The following is an 18,943-nucleotide window of genomic DNA, read 5'->3' as shown; positions in this document are numbered from 1 at the left end:
TATAACGTCACATGACAGCTACTACCTGCAGACCTTGTGAAACATGGCTACTACCGCCTGATGACATCATGAACACATGTGACATAAGACTGCCATTGTCTGGTGAGAAGACGGAAACATGTTATATGCCTTCCAGGGTGCACACACACACACGTCCCGTCACGGTCATGGACCGGCGTAAGACGCAGCACACAGAGACTTGACAGACAGACACATTTATTAATTTGTAAACTTCGGACCATGAAATGTACCGCCTTCCTGCGTCGCTCAGTACATACAGCGCATGTCCGTGTCAGTGCGATCACAGTGTCCCAGGCCTCTGTACCCATGACAAGCACACTCACACTCACTCCTTCCAGCTTCTGCAAGACATGATGGAACATGGCCCGGTAACACGCATGTTGTATGTTACATGGAGAACCGAGCATGCACTAACAAGGTCCCCCTCGCTGCTCGTCTCTCTGCTGGCTGTGGCTGGTCAGATGCTGCGTTTGGATGGATATAGGAGGAATCGCTGAGCCTGTGGGGAAGAGCAGGGTGTTACACTCACGTCTGGGGCAGCGTCACGGACAGGACATGTGGGCGGCCCACGGAACAGACACTTACTTGGATCACCTTGTTCTTCCGTGCAGGACATTTATCCTGGAAGGCAGAGGATGATATAAGGTCAAACACCCCTCACTAATGACACAGGAAGAATATTGCCGGCAACTAATGAGCGATCCTGGAAGCGAGGAGTACTGCGCCATTTGGCGTTTTCGCATGTATTGCAGTGGGCATGCCCAGGGAAGAGGCATATGCGTTTGCACCCATTTGGATGGGTGGAGTACACTGCGGGTGCGGTCACAGAACGGGGACCACGTGCGCAGTGGGAAACAATAGCATAGACACATTATGTGAGTGTGGTCAGGTACAAATGATGATGATGACGGGTGCCAGCACTAATGTACCACTTGTGATTGGCTATTTGCTGACACGGATTGGGGCTCGGGCACACACTGAGCTTTTTTGCTGCATTATAAGGGGTTTGGTGTTAGGAGTTCAATTCGCGGTGTTTGTTGTACATAAAACAAAACCGTTTACAACATGGGCACGGGTGTGCAGGAGACGTGTGCCTGGCGTACACGAGACCCAGATCCGCAGGAGCTCTGCACGTGGGACGCAATGCGCTGCCTTCCTCTGCCTTTATTCTTACAGTGGTTTGTGCCCAGTTTACGTGCGGGTTATAGCATGGCCTTTTATTATAGATTTGCTACAGCACAAAGATACTGGGAATTACATACAGAACTGGGAATCTGTCATATACTGAGAACTAAACTCTGTATAAAATAACTAAAAAGTGAGAAACCCCATTTATCTGTGCTGCTTTCCTACCGAGGGAATGGACAGACCATGAAGTATGTGAGTCTGACCACCCGGACGCAGGAACCAATGCCATCATTTTCCAAAGGTCCTTCAGGGCCGTAAGTATGTAACTCACCTCTGTCCTTCCCGTTCTGTATCTTCTCCTCTTCCTCATCTGCACCATCGTCTGCTGTGAAAGAGAGAGAGAGAGATCAACACCTCATTCATCCACCCCCCCACCCCATTCCAAGGGCACCATCATCTACTGTGAGACAGAGAGAGATCAGCACCTCATTCATCCACCCCCCCACCCCATTCCAAGGGCACCATCATCTACTGTGAGAGAGAGATCAGCACCTCATTCATCCTCCCCCCCACCCCATTCCAAGGGCACCATCATCTACTGTGAGAGAGATCAGCACCTCATTCATCCCCCCCACCCCATTCCAAGGGCACCATCATCTACTGTGAGAGAGAGAGAGAGAGATCAGCACCTCATTCATCCACCCCCCCCACCCCATTCCAAGGGCACCATCATCTTCTGTGAGAGAGAGAGAGAGAGATCATCCTCATTCATCCACCCCCACCCCATTCCAAGGGCTCCATCATCTACTGTGAGAGAGAGAGAGAGAGATCAGCACCTCATTCATCCACCCCCCCCACCCCATTCCAAGGGCACCATCATCTACTGTGAGAGAGAGAGAGATCAGCACCTCATTCATCCACCCCCCTACCCCATTCCAAGGGCAACATCATCTACTGTGAGAGAGAGAGATCAGCATCTCATTTATCCACCCCCCACCCCATTCCAAGGGCAACATCATCTACTGTGAGAGAGAGAGAGAGATCAGCACCTCATTCATCCACCCCCCCACCCCATTCCAAGGGCACCATCATCTTCTGTGAGAGAGAGAGAGATCATCCTCATTCATCCACCCCCACCCCATTCCAAGGGCACCATCATCTACTGTGAGAGAGAGAGAGAGATCAGCACCTCATTCATCCACCCCCCCCACCCCATTCCAAGGGCACCATCATCTACTGTGAGAGAGAGAGAGATCAGCACCTCATTCATCCACCCCCCTACCCCATTCCAAGGGCAACATCATCTACTGTGAGAGAGAGAGATCAGCATCTCATTTATCCACCCCCCACCCCATTCCAAGGGCAACATCATCTACTGTGAGAGAGAGAGAGAGATCAGCACCTCATTCATCCACCCCCCCACCCCATTCCAAGGGCACCATCATCTACTGTGAGAGAGAGAGAGATCAGCACCTCATTCATCCACCCCCCACTCCATTCCAAGGGCACCATCATCTACTGTGAGAGAGAGAGATTAGCGCCTCATTCATCCACCCCCCACCCCATTCCAAGGGCACCATCATCTACTGTGAGAGAGAGAGAGAGAGGGATCAGCACCTCATTCATCCACCCCCCCACCCCATTCCAAGGGCACCATCATCTACTGTGAGAGAGAGAGAGAGAGAGAGAGAGAGAGAGAGAGAGAGAGGATCAGCACCTCATTCATCCACCCCCCCTCCCCATTCCAAGGGCACCATCATCTACTGGGAGAGAGAGAGATCAGCACCTCATTCATCCACCCCCCCCTCCCCATTCCAAGGGCACCATCATCTACTGGGAGAGAGAGAGAGCAGCACCTCATTCATCCACCCCCCCACCCCATTCCAAGGGCACCATCATCTACTGTGAGAGAGAGATCAGCACCTCATTTATCCACCCCCCCCACCCCATTCCAATGGCACCATCATCTACTGTGAGAGAGAGAGATCAGTACCTCATTCATCCACCCCCCACCACATTCCAAGGGCACCATCATCTACTGTGAGAGAGAGAGAGATCAGCACCTCATTCATCCACCCCCCCACCCCATTCCAAAGGCACCATCATCTACTGTGAGAGAGAGAGAGATCAGCACCTCATTCATCCACCCCCCCACCCCATTCCAAGGGGACCATCATCTACTGTGAGAGAGAGAGAGAGAGAGATCAGCACCTCATTCATCCACCCCCCACCCCATTCCAAGGGCACCATCATCTGCTGTGAGAGGGAGAAGATAGCATTCATCTACCGAGCAGCACCTTGTTGGATAACACCCCCCCCCCATATAATATTGGTCAGCTGTGAGACATATGATTGAATTCATTCCGTCACCCATTGATCAGCATCTCATTAACTAACAACCTCCACACACTTCATGGTCAACTGTGATGGAGCAGGATAGGGTTCTTTCCTTAACACACTAATCAGTACCTTGTTCATTTATTCAACCTCCTGTCTTCCAGTCTCAATCACGAGCTCTGAGAGAGGGGGAAAAGGGTCCCATCCGTCACATAAAAATTAACGGCATTCATACACACCCCCTCCCCATCCCCTTTACTCCATCATCATCTGCGAGAGAGCTAGTTCAGTTCATTCACCCATAATCTCCACTCTATTTCTCCTTTGTCAATTGGAGAGAGTGGGATAGAATTCATTCCTTCACACACAGTATATATTCTCTTGTTTATTCATCCACTGTGTAGCCGTGATAATGGGATATATGGTTAATTCCTTCACATCCTCAGCACTTCATTCAGTCCCCTTGACTTCATTATCAACTACGAGAGATAGTAGACCTCATTCCTTCACCCACGGATCAGCACATTATTCATTCACACACGCACGCGCACACACGCACGCCCGCGCACGGCTCCATTGTGAGTCATGACAGAGAGATAATAGAGTTAATTCATATGCACACTTCTCAGCACCTCACTCACCCCCCTCCCATGGCTCAATCATCAACTGGGTACTGCATCACAATGAAGATGAAAATCCTGGCAATTGTAAGTATTGTAAAGCAGACCCTAACCCCTCCCCCCGCCTAACCCTAATCATCCCATCCAGCACCCTAACCTTCCCTGCACGCAGCCTAGCCCTAATCCTAATACTTACTGTTTGAAGTTGTCGGCATTTTGACTCATCGGGATCCCGCAGCCGGTGAGTCATCCTGTGCGAGAGGATTCTATTACACACTAATCAGATCATCATTCATTCACCCCCTCCCCTATCTGTCAGACTGTACACAATACACACCCCCTCCCCTGTCTGCCATACTGTACACAATACACATCCCCTCCCCTATCTGCCATACTGTACACAATACACACCCCCTCCCCTGTCTGCCATACTGTACACAATACATAAAACCAGTGTTTTGATACTAATAACTGCCCTCTCCTGGCTGTCCTCCTACCTCTCTGACCGCTCCTTCTGTCTCCTCTCATGACTCCTCTCCCCCTCCACTTTCACTAACAGTAGGTGCTCCCCAAGGTTCTGTTCTTGGACCTCTACTATTCTCTCTCTATACGTCCTCTATAGGTGAACTCATCAGCACTTTTGGCCTCCAATATAATCTCTATGCTGATGACACTCAGATCTACCTCTCCTCCCCTGACCTCTCCCCCTCTCCTCACCCGTATCTCCAGCTGTCTCTCTGCTATCTCTTCCTGGATGTCCCAGCGCTTTCTTACACTGAACATGTCTAAGACAGAGCTGATTATCTTCCCACCCTCTCGTATAATCTCACTTCCCACTATTTCTTTATCAATTGATGGCACAACTATCTCCTCCAGCCCCAAAGTGCGCTGTCTTGGGAGTTATCCTGGACTCATCCCTCACCTTCATACCTAATATCCAGAACCTCTCACAGTCCTGCCGTTTCCATCTCAAAAATATTTCCAAGAACAGATCCTCTCTCACCCTCGAGGCAACTAAGACCCTCATACACTCACTGGTCATCTCCAGATTGGACTACTGTAACCTCCTCCTATCTGGCCTCCCCAACTCCCATCTCTCTCCTCTCCAGTCTGTCCTCAATGCTGCTGCTCGACTCATCTTCCTCCCCTCTTCTACAAGCCCTCCACTGGCTCCCAATTCAAGGTTCTTACACTCACTTACAAAGCCCTCACCCAATATTCTCCCGTCTACCCACATCGCTCCACAAATGCATGCCGCCTCTCCTGCCAAATGATTACTTCCTCGTACACTCCCGCCTCCCTACCTTTGGAACTATTCCCCTCTCCCTATCAGACTCTCCACTTATCTACAAATCTTTAAATGGGCTCTCAAGACCCACTACTTCATCAAAGCCTTCCAGCTCTCCTCCTAACCCAACACGCCTTCCTCGCTGTCTAACCCATCTGTGTCACCCCTGTCTGTCTGCCCCTCCTCTTTAGAATGTAAGTTCTCATGAGCAGGGCCCTCTTCCCTCATGTGCTTGGTTGCTAACGTCCTGCTGCTTATTTAAGTGTTATGATCATTAATGTAGCAATGTTTATAAACCATGTCCTTGTCCTGCATTGTTTTGTACTGTTAATAACCGTTTCTTGTGTACTCGTTTGTTTACGTACTTCGTAAAGTGCGGCGGAACCCTTGTGACCCATTCTATTATTATTATTATTATCCTATATTTAATAGGATAATAATAACGGAATGGGTCATATGCCAACAGAAGCCCGACAGTTCAGGACCCCGATGCAGACAGGTAAGTCCCCTATACCTACCCTCTCCCCCCCTAACCCTCCCTTTGTCATGCCTAACCCTAACCTACCCGGGGGGGGGTGCCTAACCCTAACTTCCTCCCAGGGGGGTGCCTAACCTTAACCCCTTCCTCCCCGAACCCTAACACTCCCGGGGGGTGCCTAACACTACTTTCCCCCCGGGGGTGCCTAAACTAAAGCCCTGGCTGTAGTCACACAGCATTAATCCTGGAGGGCCGGTTGTGTAAAGTGCTGCAGGTATAATGTGGAACGCGTGAGGTCCAGGAGGAGCTGCAAACATTTTCCTCCTTATATAAAGCACATATTTCTTACAGAACGCTGAGACAAGGCTTATGAGGACACAGAGTGACTTGTCTAATGCACAAGAAGCAAAAATAGTAACCTTGGAAAGTCTCAGGGGGTCATTCAGACCCGGTTGCAAGCACCGATGTGCTCGCAACCGGGTCGATGGGTGGCCCTGCGCACGCACAGCGGCCGCACTGCGCGTGCGCAAGCCTCGGAGCGACAGAGAAACTCTGTCGCTCCGGAGCTCGCTACAAAAGGGGCGGCTGTCGATGTTGATCGACAACTCGCCCCTTTTTGTAGGCGGGCCGAGGGGGGGGTGGTGGTTTCCAAAACGGAGGCGTTCCTTAAGGAACGCCTACTGTTTCGTGGGCGGCCGATCAGAGCAGAAAGCTCTCTGGGGCTTGCGAGTACCCAGACCCAACCTTAGGGTCTGGTCGCTAGCTAAGCTGTGGGTGGTAACCCACAGCTTAGCTTGCGACCAGGAGGCCACACCATAAAGCTAGAAGCGGCCGCCCTCATTCAGAGAGAGTGATCGCTTCTTGCGACCACCTCTGAATGAGGTCCTCAGGCTCAGTATCAGAGCTCTCAGTCACTGTGCAACAAGGAGCTCACGCACACCAACATTATGAATGCAGGACACCAGTCTGTATCAGAGGAGCCTGAGGCACAAGACAGCCAGACGTATTCTGCATGTCCCAGCACTGACGGCGTCTCACCCACTGCTGGTGTACAGGGATTAATACCTGAGGCCAGCAGGCCGGGCACCTACCTGAATGCAGCTCCTTCACCAGAGAAGACATGGTGTTAGTAATGGAATCTGCAGCCACCGGTAAATCACTACGGAGATTCCTCCTGGTACCTGAAAGCCAGTCAAAACATAAAACGTCATCCACCACCAGGAATCAGTGCCTCATGCCTCGGACACAGCACCGATCTCACGTGTAAGCACTACAACTGGTTATGAAATGTGTTATAGACACAAGAGAGCTGCCTGGAATCGTTTGTTGGTCCCGGCTGAAGCCGAGTGGTGTACGGTGTCCGTGCTGGACCCACATACAGCTAAGGAGGAGCGGGGACCACAATCATGTTCCGTTACATTGACTCTGATAGTAATGTCACCTCTATACTAGTCACGCAACCGGCAAACACTTACCGTGTGCAAATGCCTCCTGTACATCTCCTAGTCCGGCTATGGAGTCCTGAGGAACATGGGTAGGTGTGGAGCTGGCAGACGTGGAGCGGACTGGCATGGAGCGATTGGCACCATGGCTTGGTGAGGAATGAGGAGACCCCGCTACTTGTGCCTAGAGAAAGAGAACAGACATCCAGGGTGTGATTACGATGTATACAGCGCAAGGGTTTTCCACTGTGCTTTATAACTGGGAGCAAAAGTAGTGAAGAGCCAGAGTGGGGAATAGCAGGCAGAGAGGACAGGAGGCCTCGCACACAGGATTACCCTCTATACATGTGTGATAATATGTAGTACTGCCAGCAGGGCGTCTTTAGTATTTTACTGTCCGTTGAATGGCAGAGGTTAACATCAGTTATTCCTAAATTGCCTGCTGCACACTGACATATCTCTGTGAAAGTACAGCCCGCATCCTAAACCACGGCCGGCAGATTAGGATTTAAAAAAATAATTGAAAATAATAACCGGTGATAGGAGGCACAGTCAGCGTGGCCGGACATGTATTACACATCACACTGACACCTGTTGTTCCTCTGGTGCCTCCTGTCTGTGTTCAGTGTATACAGCATATAGATCCAGCAATGGTTTCATGTGCCGCTACATCAGAACCTCCCTGAGGCAGAGGCACCGGTAAACTATATCCCAAAGTGCTGTGAGGCACCAAACAAGGAGGATGGCCCCTTTATCTCTAACCCCACCCACAGCTCACAGAAATCGAGGCACACAACACCTCGGGCCTCAGTACTAAGTGACGGTGCCTCACACTGCGTACAGACACATCTACATGTTAGCCGAGGAGGGCTATAGGCCCAGAAGCAAGTAGCGGGATTGGTAGTGAGCTCGGCTTATGGAGAGAGTCTATATTATACAGCATTCCTGTTCCATTAAAGTGCAGGGCCTCCTTTATTACATGTATATATAAATTAATGAAGCGCTGGAAGTCAGAGTAACAAATTTAATATGGTAATAAAAAAACAAGAGATATGGTAAGAACTTACCTTTGTTATCTCTGTTTCTACGAAGTCCATAGGGTCCACAGGGTTGACCTTGGGGTATAGCTGGATCTGGATCCATGGGCACCACGCAGTTAAAGCTTTAGCTGCTCCCAGGATGCACTTGGGTCCGTCCTCCTCTATACCCCGCCCCCGGCCACAGCACCTCAGTTGGTAAGCAGCCAAGGCCGAAGGAGGAGACTAAACAGAGAGAAGGAAGACTGGAACACACAAGAAACCATACTCACAGAAATGGGAGACGGAAAACCGGTGACCAGCCACACAGCCCATTTGAAGCCAGGTGCGTCAGGGCGGGCGCCCTGTGGACCCTATGGACTTCGTAGAAACAGAGATAACAAAGGTAAGTTCTTACCATATCTCTTGTTTTCTACTTCAGGGTCCATAGGGGGTCCACAGGGTTGACCTTGGGGATGTCCCAAAGCAGTACAACTAAGGGCGGGGACGCTCCTGTACTGAAAGGAGTACCCGGCGCCCAAAGGATGCATCCTGAGAGGCGAAGGTGTCAAACGCATAGAACCTCAAAAACGTTTGAATTGAAGACCAAGTGGCCGCCTTACACAGCTGAACAGCAGAAGCGCCACGTCTAGCAGCCCAAGAGGGACCCACAGAACGAGTGGAATGAGCCTTAACAGAGGCTGGCACAGGTAAGCCCTCCTGTGCATAAGCCTCACAAATAACGGAACGAAGCCAACGGGCTAACGTTTGTTTGTTGGCAGGCCAACCCCTCTTGTGAAAACCAAAGAGGATAAACAAGGAATCAGACTTCCTAACCGAAGCTGTCTGGTCTACATAAATTCTAAGCGCACGGACCACATCTAAGGAAGTCTCACCAGCTGAAAGATCAGGGGACTGAAAAGCTGGCACAACAAGTTCCTGATTAATGTGGAACTTCGAGACCACTTTGGGCAAAAACTCTGGACGAGTGCGGAGCACCGCTCTGTCCTGGTGAAAAATCAGGAAAGGAGGGCGACAGGAAAGCGCCCCCAATTCAGACACCCTCCTGGCCGAAGCAATTGCCAGGAGAAAAACCGTCTTAAATGTCAGCCACTTGAGCTCCACCGCCTCAAGAGGCTCAAACGGAGGACCCTGCAGGACCCGTAGCACCACCGCCAAGTCCCAAGGAGCCACAAAGGGAGGCTGGATCCTGAGAACACCTTGGAAAAAGGTGTGAACGTCTGGTAGTATTGCAATCCGCCGTTGAAACCACACGGACAAGGCGGACACATGAACCTTCAGAGATGCAAGGCGTAAGCCGAGATCCAATCCTGACTGAAGAAATTCCAAGATCCTAGAAACTCGGAACACCTGAGGATCATAATGTCTGGACTCACACCACTGAAAGTAAGTGTGCCACACTCTGTGATAAATCCGTGCTGAAGCAGGCTTGCGTGCCCTGAGCATGGTACCAATAACCGAACTGGAGAAGCCCCGAGACCTCAAGACGGCTGTCTCAAGAGCCACGCCGTCAAAGACAGCCGACCCAGATCCGGGTAAAGGCAGGGCCCCTGAGACAACAGGTCCCGACGCTGAGGAAGAAGGTACGGAGCGTCGATGGAGCGGCTCCTGAGATCGGAGTACCAAGGACGTCTGGGCCACGCCGGAGCTACCAGCACGAGCATGCCGCCGTCCTGCTTGAATTTCCGCAGAACCCGAGGAAGCAGGGATATCAGAGGAAACAGATACGCCTGGTGAAACGTCCATTTCACCGACAGCGCGTCCACCAGACTTGCGCCTGCGTCTCTTGTCCTTGACCCGTAAACGGGCAACTTGTGATTGTGACGGGAGGCCATCAAGTCCAGCTCCGGCAGTCCCCACCTGTCCACGAGTAGCTGAAACACCTCTGGGTGAAGCGATCATTCCCCGGGATGCACGTCGTGACGGCTGAGGAAGTCCGCCTCCCAAATGAGGACTCCGGGGATGAAGACCGCCGAGATCGCTGGAATGTGACCCTCCGCCCAAGTCAGGATACGAGACACCTCCGACATCGCTGCCTGACTGCGAGTTCCGCCTTGGTGGTTGATATACGCCACCGTGGTGGCGTTGTCGGACTGCACCTGTACCGCCCTTCCGTGAAGAGCGGGGCCGGACGACTGCTGGGCCCTGTATACTGCCCGCAGTTCCAGGATGTTGATGGGGAGAAGTGCTTCTTCCGCTGACCAACGACCCTGAAGCGACCAAGAGCCGGTCACTGCCCCCCAACCCCGGAAACTGGCATCCGTCGTGAGCAGGACCCAGTCCGGGATCCAAAATGGGCGCCCCTCGACCAGATGAGCTGTCTGAAGCCACCAAGCCAAAGATTGCCGAACGTCCGGAGACAACACCAGCACCTGAGAGCGGATCCGGTGAGGTAACCCGTTCCATTCTGACAGAATCAGCCCCTGCAGGGGCCGGGAATGGAACTGGGCAAATTCCACCATGTCGAATGTCGACACCATGGACCCCAGAACTCTCATAGCCGAATGGACCGACAGGCGGCAACGGCTCAGGCAACTGCGTATCCGCAGCTGTAGGGAGGCGACCTTCTCCGGAGTCAGGAAGATCCTTTGCTGACGCGAATCCAGCAGGGCTCCCAAATGAACCATCCGCTGTGATGGAATCAGGGAGGACTTTTTCCAATTTACCAACCACCCGTGTGCTTGCAGGCAAGCGATCGTCAGATGGAGATGTTGAAGCAGTACCTCCGGGGAGCTCGCCAGCAACAGGAGGTCGTCCAGATACGGCAGCAGCCGTACATTCTGGTTCCGAAGATGTGCGGCCATGACCGCCATAATCTTCGTGAACACCCTCGGTGCCGTGGAGAGACCAAAGGGTAGCGCCCGGAACTGATAGTGGTGTTGAAGGATAGCGAACCTCAGATACCGCTGGTGTGAAGATGCTATCGGAACATGGAGGTAGGCGTCCTGGATGTCCAGGGACACCATGTAATCCCCCGGTTCCATCGCCAGAATGATGGAACGTAACGTTTCCATCCTGAACTTGGGAACTCTGAGGAATTTGTTCAGAGACTTCAAGTTGAGGATAGGGCGATGAGAACCATTGGGTTTCTGCACCAGAAACAGAGACGAATAATACCCCGTCCCTCGTTGTGATAGAGGAACGGGAACAATGACCCCTGCTTTCAGCAAGGACTCTATAGCCTCCTGAACCTGTAACGCCTTGGTCTTGTCCTGAGAAGGACTTGTGCAGAAAAACTGGTGGGGTGGTCTGTGCCGAAAAGACAGGGCGTACCCCTGGGAGACCACTTCTCGAACCCAGGCATCCGTGGTGGTATTGTGCCAGCACTGGGCAAATAGAAGAAGTCGGCCTCCCACTCTGAGGTTCCCCAGAGGGAGGCCCGTCCCATCAGGCCGCAGGTTTATCTTCCTGCTTGGAAGAAGGGCGCCGAGCACTCCAGGCTTGCTTCTTGGGTTTAGAGGCAGTCTTACTCGCAGACTGTCTCGGGAAGGACTGACCTTTCGCCTTACCCTGAACCCGAAAGGAACGAAAAGCCGAACTCCGAACCTTAGCAGGCAGTGCCGCCGAAGGGAGGAAGGCCGACTTGGCTTTAGCCAGGGTGTCCACTATTTTGTCCAAGTCCGGACCAAATAGTAATTCCCCATTGAAAGGTAAGGCCTCCAGACCTTTCTTTGAATCAGAGTCCGCTCTCCAGGACTGCAACCATAAGGATCGGCGGGCAGACACCGCTGCAGCCGATACCCGCGAGGTCAGCAGACTAGCATCTAAAGAAGCTTCTCCAATGTAAGAAGCAGCGTCCCTCATTTGTCCCAACAACGCCCGCTGGACATCCGGAGCGTCGTCCGGGAAGGTATCTTCCAATGCATTGGCCCACCCCTCAATGGCCTTGGCCACCCAGGAGATGGCCATGGACGGTCGGGCCACCGCCCCGGAGAGGGAGTAAATAGACTTTAAGCAAGTCTCAACTTTCCTGTCCGTGGGATCCTTCAGCGAGGATATCGACGTAATGGTAAGGTGGCGCCCCGAGTTAAACGGGTGACATGGGAATCCACCGCCGGTGGAGTTTCCCATTTTTTACAATGTGCCTCAGGGAAGGAGTAATTAGAAGCCAACCGCTTCTGAGGAAGGAATCTCTTACTGGGCGCCTGCCAAGCTACAGCCATATGATCCGTCAACTGATCCGACAGGGGAAACACCGCAGAAGCCACCTTAGTTTTTTTGAAACTAGGAAACTTCGACTTAGCAACCGGTGCCTCATCCTCTATAAGAAGAATAGCTCGCACCGCCCTAACTAGTGCTCGCACATTAATGGACGACTTGGTATCCATTTCCTGGACCGAGGCGTCAGAGTCAGTGTCATCAGGGACCTCCCCATCATCTGAGGAACCCTCTGAGTCCGATACCTGAGCAGCCCGTGTCATGAGTGGGCGTTTTGAAATCCTAGAAGGCATGTCAGTCTGCAACATTGACTGAAAAGCCGAGGAAGCGGCCGCCAAATTTTGCACGGAGTTGGAGAGCACATCCACCCATGGTGGAGGAGTCGCCATAGGGGCCTGAAAAGGTACCACAGGCTGCTGCGGCACAGGGGAAGCCTGTATATACATAGGCAACCCCGCATAGGGACCTACTGATTGAGACCCAGGAGGACTCCGCAATAACTGCGGGACACCCGGGGAATGGGGGATGGTCGGCTGGAGCAACGCCCTAGTAGGGAGAGCAGTCGGGACCGACAGACGGTCCGCAATAGACACCAGCACTTGAGAAAACATCGCCCACGGTGGTTCCTGCGCCAGAGAAGGTCTGGATGGGCCAGGAGCCACCTGGCATCGACTACACAGGCCATCCTGTGACAAATCCTCCCTATCTACTCCTGCAGAACAGCGTACGCAGGAGGCCAACACCGGAGCCACTGAGTGCTCAACCTCCTCGTCTGACATGACAGAATATATTATATAGTCAAAAAATATATCTGGCAACAGGGCAGAAGAAAACGCACTCACCGGTGTGCTAAACAACAGCCCACAATACGGCACTGTGTAGCACACAACTGTATGTGACGGACCTCACAAATACGTGATTTATATAGGTGAGGTCTGCAGAAACGCCCTTCCCCCGCACACCTGTAGGGCTTGTAGGAGAAGTAAAGGGATAGGTATAAGCTGACAGTAAGCGGAAAATAAGCACAGACAGGCAGCACTAGCAAAAGTCACATACCATGCAGGAAGATATACTCACTGCACCTTTCCACTACAATCAACCTGCCCAGGTTCAGTGTCTGGGAGGGCTATAGTGCTGTGTACGCTGTCCTTAATCAGGGGAGAGGTACACAGGGGGACCGGTCCGCGTGCTCCCTGAAGATCTGCGCTGCCACTTGTAGAAAATGGCCCCCAGAGACCTCAGAGGAGTGGCCGTGTAACTGCAGCTCAGCGACGCCAGACTCCGTGCTGAAAGGCGCGCTGAGCTGAGGGGAGGAGCCGCTGACAGGGAAGGCTTCCTCCCCTGGCTAGCATATTAACCCCAGGGCTTGCCGGCATCCCGCTTGCCATATATCCCTGGTGGTCTAGTGGTCCCACGGGTTATTCCTCCTCAGAGGGGGAGCCCGCCGCCACCGCTAGCGGCCCCCGGTCTGTCCCCTAGGACCGGGGGCAAAGGACTGCATGTGCAGGCAATCGGCGACTCGCGGCTTACCTTGTCCCCGGCAGCAGTCCAGGGAGGGACCCAGAGTCCGGCTAGTACGGACTCTGGCCTCCCGCCGCGATCCCCAGTGCAGTACTGGTGTCGCGGCGCCAGCGGGGAAGGAGAGCGGCAGCGTGGGCGTCTGCATAGACAGCCCGTCGCTGCCACACTAGAGCCTCTGTTTTAAAATAAAAATCTAACAGGCTTTTTTTTTTTTTTAAATAAAAATAGAAAGCTTTTGGGGGCTGCTCCTGCAGCCCCCCTGCGCAGGTGACCCGACTCCGGCCGGGCACCAACTCAAACTGAGGTGCTGTGGCCGGGGGCGGGGTATAGAGGAGGACGGACCCAAGCCCTGGAGTGATTTTGGCTCTATCAGACTAGTGATGTCAGTGGGGCCGGCTTCTGACGGTAGGCGTTCCCTTGGGAACGCCTCCGTCTGGCAGGCACGCCCCGGCAGGCCCACCAAAGGGGGCGTGCTGTCAATCAACATCGACAGCACGCCCCCTTTGATCAGACACAACGAGCGAAGGAAAATCCTTTGCTCGTCGCGTCTGGCGCATGCGCACGACGGAGCTCCCTCCGTCGTGCGCATGCGCAGTGCACACCATCGACCCACTTGCGAGCGGACAGCCGCTTGCGAGTGGGTCTGAATGAGGCCCAATGTCCCAGTCTGGCTGTATACTGATAAAAATCGGATCTGTTTAACAGATGAGGCTGCGACCATCTCTGCCCGTCGCCTGATATGAGGCTGCGACCATCGCTGCCTGTCGCCTGATATGAGGCTGAGACCATCGCTGCCTGTCGCCTGATACGAGGCTGAGACCATCGCTGCCTGTCGCCTGATACGAGGCTGCGACCATCGCTGCCTGTCGCCTGATACGAGGCTGCGACCATCGCTGCCTGTCGCCTAATATGAGGCTGAGACCATCGCTGCCTGTCGCCTGATATGAGGCTGCGACCATCGCTGCCTGTCGCCTGATACGAGGCTGAGACCGTCACTACCTGTTGCCTGATACGAGGCTGAGACTATCACTACCTGTTGTCTGATACGAGGCTGAGACCATAGCTGCCTGTCGCCTGATACGAGGCGGAGACCATCGCTGCCTGTCGCCTGATATGAGGTTACTGACCCATGTGTGATGAGTGTGTGGGAATGTGTGAGAATACTCCTCTCCCTGATATAAGGACAGATAGAAGGACTGGTTGGAGACACTCCTCTCCATGATATAAGGACAGATAGAAGGACTGGTTGGAGAACACTCCTCTCTCTGATATAAGGACAGATAGAAGTACTGGTTGGAGAACACTCCTCTCCATGATATAAGGACAGATAGAAGGACTGGTTGGGGAACACTCCTCTCCATGATATAAGGACAGATAGAAGGACTGGTTGGGGAACACTCCTCTCCATGATATGACAGATAGAAGGACTGGTTGGGGAACACTCCTCTCCATGATATAAGGACAGATAGAAGGACTGGTTGGAGAATACTCCTCTGCCTGGTATAAGGACAGATAGAAGGACTGGTTGGAGAACACTCCTCTCAATGATATAAGGACAAATAGAAGGACTGGTTGGAGAACACTCTCTCCCTGATATAAGAACAGATAGAAGGACTGGTTGGAGAACACTCCTCTCCATGATATAAGGACAGATAGAAGGACTGGTTGGAGAATACTCCTCTCACTGATACAAGAACTGGTTGGAGGACACTCCTCTCCTTGATATAGGGACTGGTTGGAGGACACTCCTCTCCCTGACAGAAGGAATGGTTGGAGGACACTCCTCTCCCTGATAGAAGGACTGGTTGGAGGACACTCCTCTCCCTGATAAAATGACTGGTTGGAGGACACTCCTCTCCCTGATAGAAGGACTGGTTGGAGGACACTCCTCTCCCTGATAGAAGGGCTGTTTGGAGGACACTCCTCTCCCTGATAGAAGGGCTGGTTGGAGGACACTCCTCTCCCTGATAGAAGGGCTGGTTGGAGGACGCTCCTTTCCCTGATGTAAGACTGGTTGGAGGACGCTTCTCTCCCTAATATAAAGACTGGTTGGAGGACACTCCTCTCCCTGATATAAGGACTGGTTGGAGGACGCGCCTCTCCCTGATATAAGGACTGGTTGGAGGACGCGCCTCTCCCTGATATAAGGACTGGTTGGAGGACGCGCCTCTCCCTGATATAAGGACTGGTTGGAGGTCACTCCTCTCCCTGATATAAGGACTGGTTGGACACACCTCTCCCTGATATAAGGACTGGTTGGAGGACACTCCTCTCCCTGATATAAGGACTGGTTGGACACTCCTCTCCCTGATATAAGCACTGGTTGGAGGACACTCATCTCCCTGATATTAGGACTGGTTGGACACACCTCTCCCTGATATAAGGGCTGGTTGGAGGACGCTCCTCTCCCTGATATAAGGACGTAGGGAAAGGAATGACCTAAGAAAGACCCGCTATGTGCTGTAAGGAGAGACTGGCTGGACAACGGTCACGATTGTGGTGATGGCACGCATGAAGAAAACAAAACGTATTTTAAGTGCATTATTTAAAAGCTAAAAATGATTGGACATGAATCATTCAGAGGAATATATAAAGCAAAAATGAACAGCATTTGTCTTATTAAAATGATTTGTCATGTTCCTGCCAGATTGCATCTCGCATTACACAGCTACAGAGATTGAGTTCATTTACATCAATGTCTAACTAACATTACAATGAAATAAGTGATAGCAGTGAAAGGGCGCCACCTGGTGAGCAGAATACAGCAATACACACCACACACAGGTCTGGCATGCAGCTTCCCACCTTATTACCTTTCACTTTTTATTTATGATCAGTTTCACCCCAGAAGCCAGAGCTGCTCTTCCAATGTAAGGTGACAATGAGAGTGACATGATAAAAGGCTATGTGACGTGGTTGTGCCAGTGTAACCCCATGCACACAATCTGATCATTAGCTGCACCCTCAGTGCCTCCTGCAGAGCCAGCACTTCCCAGGAGCGTCTGGCAGGACATGAAAGAAGTTGTTCCTTGAAGTTTGAGGTGTCTGGTTTCATGGAAAGAGACAGAGTTCATTCATTAAACAGCGTCCAGGTGTGGCATCTTCTCAGGCACAGGGTAACGAGCTATGCCAACACGGGTAACTCGCGTGAAACAAAAATACCTCAAGTCTTTATTAAACTTGGATACTAGGGGGTCTATTTACTAAACAGTGCTAGGAGACAGAGTGAAAAGTGATAAGAAAGTGATAAGGTGCCAGCCAATCAGCTCCCAACTGTCATCTCACAGGCTGTGTTTGAAAAATGACAGTTGGGAGCTGATTGGCTGGTACCTTATCACTTTCTGATCACTTTTCACTCTGTCTGCTTAGTAAATAGACCCCTAGGTCTGTCTTCTAGATCAGATACTGAATGAAACCTCTCCTATAGTTCCACCTATCCGATCGTGCAGAGCAGATTCCTGGGGCCTGGTTTAGTGCAGACTGTAGAGATGCCTGGTCTGTGTACAAGCATGCATGGGTGTAGCCAGGCCAAAAGCAGCCATGTACGGTAATATGAAGGTCAGCAAACTCAGGCAGTAAAAAACAAGGGGCCTGATTCAGATCCACTCGTAAGCGGCAGCTTGTTCGCTCCGAGCGATGTTTGCCAAACTGCACATGCGTACAGATCGTTATACGCATGCGCGACCCAGTTAGTGCGGCCGAAATTCATGTGCTCGCAAAATAGCGAATGCCTGATAATTTGAGTGACAGGTTGAGGCGTATGTGGGTGGTAACAGGGGAAGGTGCTTGAAATGGGGAGTGGAGATCCGATAGCAGGCGTGCTTAAAGGTCAAAACGGGCGTTTTATGGGTGTGCATATTTAAAACAGCAGCGTCATTGACCACTAATGACTGTAGCTGTATACGGTCTATACTTCCCTTTAATAGTGTCTCTATCACACGCCCCTCCCTAATGACTGTACCTGTATACGGTCTATACTTCCCTTTATCAGTGTCTCTACCACACGCCCCTCCCTAATGACTGTAGCGTTATACGGTCTATACTTCCCTTTATCAGTGTCTCTATCACACGCCCCGCCCTAATGACTGTAGCTGTATACGGTCTCTATACTTCCCTTTATCAGTGTCTCTATCACACGCCCCTCCCTAATGACTGTAGCTGTATACGGTCTATACTTCCCTTTATCAGTGTCTCTATCACATGCCCCTCCCTAATGACTGTAGCTGTATACGGTCTATACTTCCCTTTATCAGTGTCTCTATCACACGCCCCTCCCTAATCCAATCATAACAACACGGCACAGATCCATCCAATCATAACACGGCACAGATCCATCCATTCATAACACGGCACAGATCCATCCAATCATAACAACACAGCACAGATCCATCCAATCATAACACGGCACAGATCCATCCAATCATAACAACACGGCACAGATCCATCCAATCATAACACGGCACAGATCCATCCAATCAAAACAACACGGCACAGATCCATCCAATCATAACAACACGGCACAGATCCATCCAATCATAACACGGCACAGATCCATCCAATCATAACAACATGGCATAGATCCATCCAATCATAACAACACGGCACAGATCCATCCATTCATAACACAGCACAGATCCATCCAATAACAACAACACGGCACAGATCCATCCAATCATAACACGGCACAGATCCATCCAATCATAACACGGCACAGATCCATCCAATCATAACAACACAGCACAGATCCATCCAATCATAACAACACGACACAGATCCATCCAATCATAACAACACGGCACAGATCCATCCAATCATAACAACACAACACAGATCCATCCAATCATAATACGGCACAGATCCATCCAATCATAACACGGCACAGATCCGTCCAATCATAACAACACGGCACAGAT

General features: G+C 51.7%; 1 protein-coding gene across 1 annotated transcript in view; it reads right to left on the bottom strand.

The window, feature by feature from the left end:
• Window positions 1–211: 211 nt before the first annotated feature.
• LOC148453825 (dystrobrevin beta-like) overlaps window positions 212–18,943 on the bottom strand; it is a 30,969-nt gene continuing 12,237 nt past the window's right edge. The window contains exons 2-6 of the mRNA XM_088461642.1: window positions 7,348–7,498; window positions 6,964–7,053; window positions 1,481–1,534; window positions 607–642; window positions 212–520 (exon numbers count right to left, since the gene is read on the bottom strand). Of these exons, the coding sequence (XP_088317768.1) occupies window positions 638–642; window positions 1,481–1,534; window positions 6,964–7,053; window positions 7,348–7,444 (246 nt within the window). The 5' untranslated portion in view covers window positions 7,445–7,498 and the 3' untranslated portion in view covers window positions 212–520; window positions 607–637. The remainder of the gene's footprint in view (window positions 521–606; window positions 643–1,480; window positions 1,535–6,963; window positions 7,054–7,347; window positions 7,499–18,943) is intronic.

This window comes from Taudactylus pleione, unplaced genomic scaffold (genome assembly GCF_031769625.1).
Source record: "Taudactylus pleione unplaced genomic scaffold, aTauple2 ptg001085l, whole genome shotgun sequence".
In the NCBI taxonomy this organism is placed as follows: Eukaryota; Metazoa; Chordata; class Amphibia; order Anura; family Myobatrachidae; genus Taudactylus; species Taudactylus pleione.
Note: the sequence above shows the minus strand (reverse complement) of the source record. Positions and strands in the feature narration are given on the sequence as shown.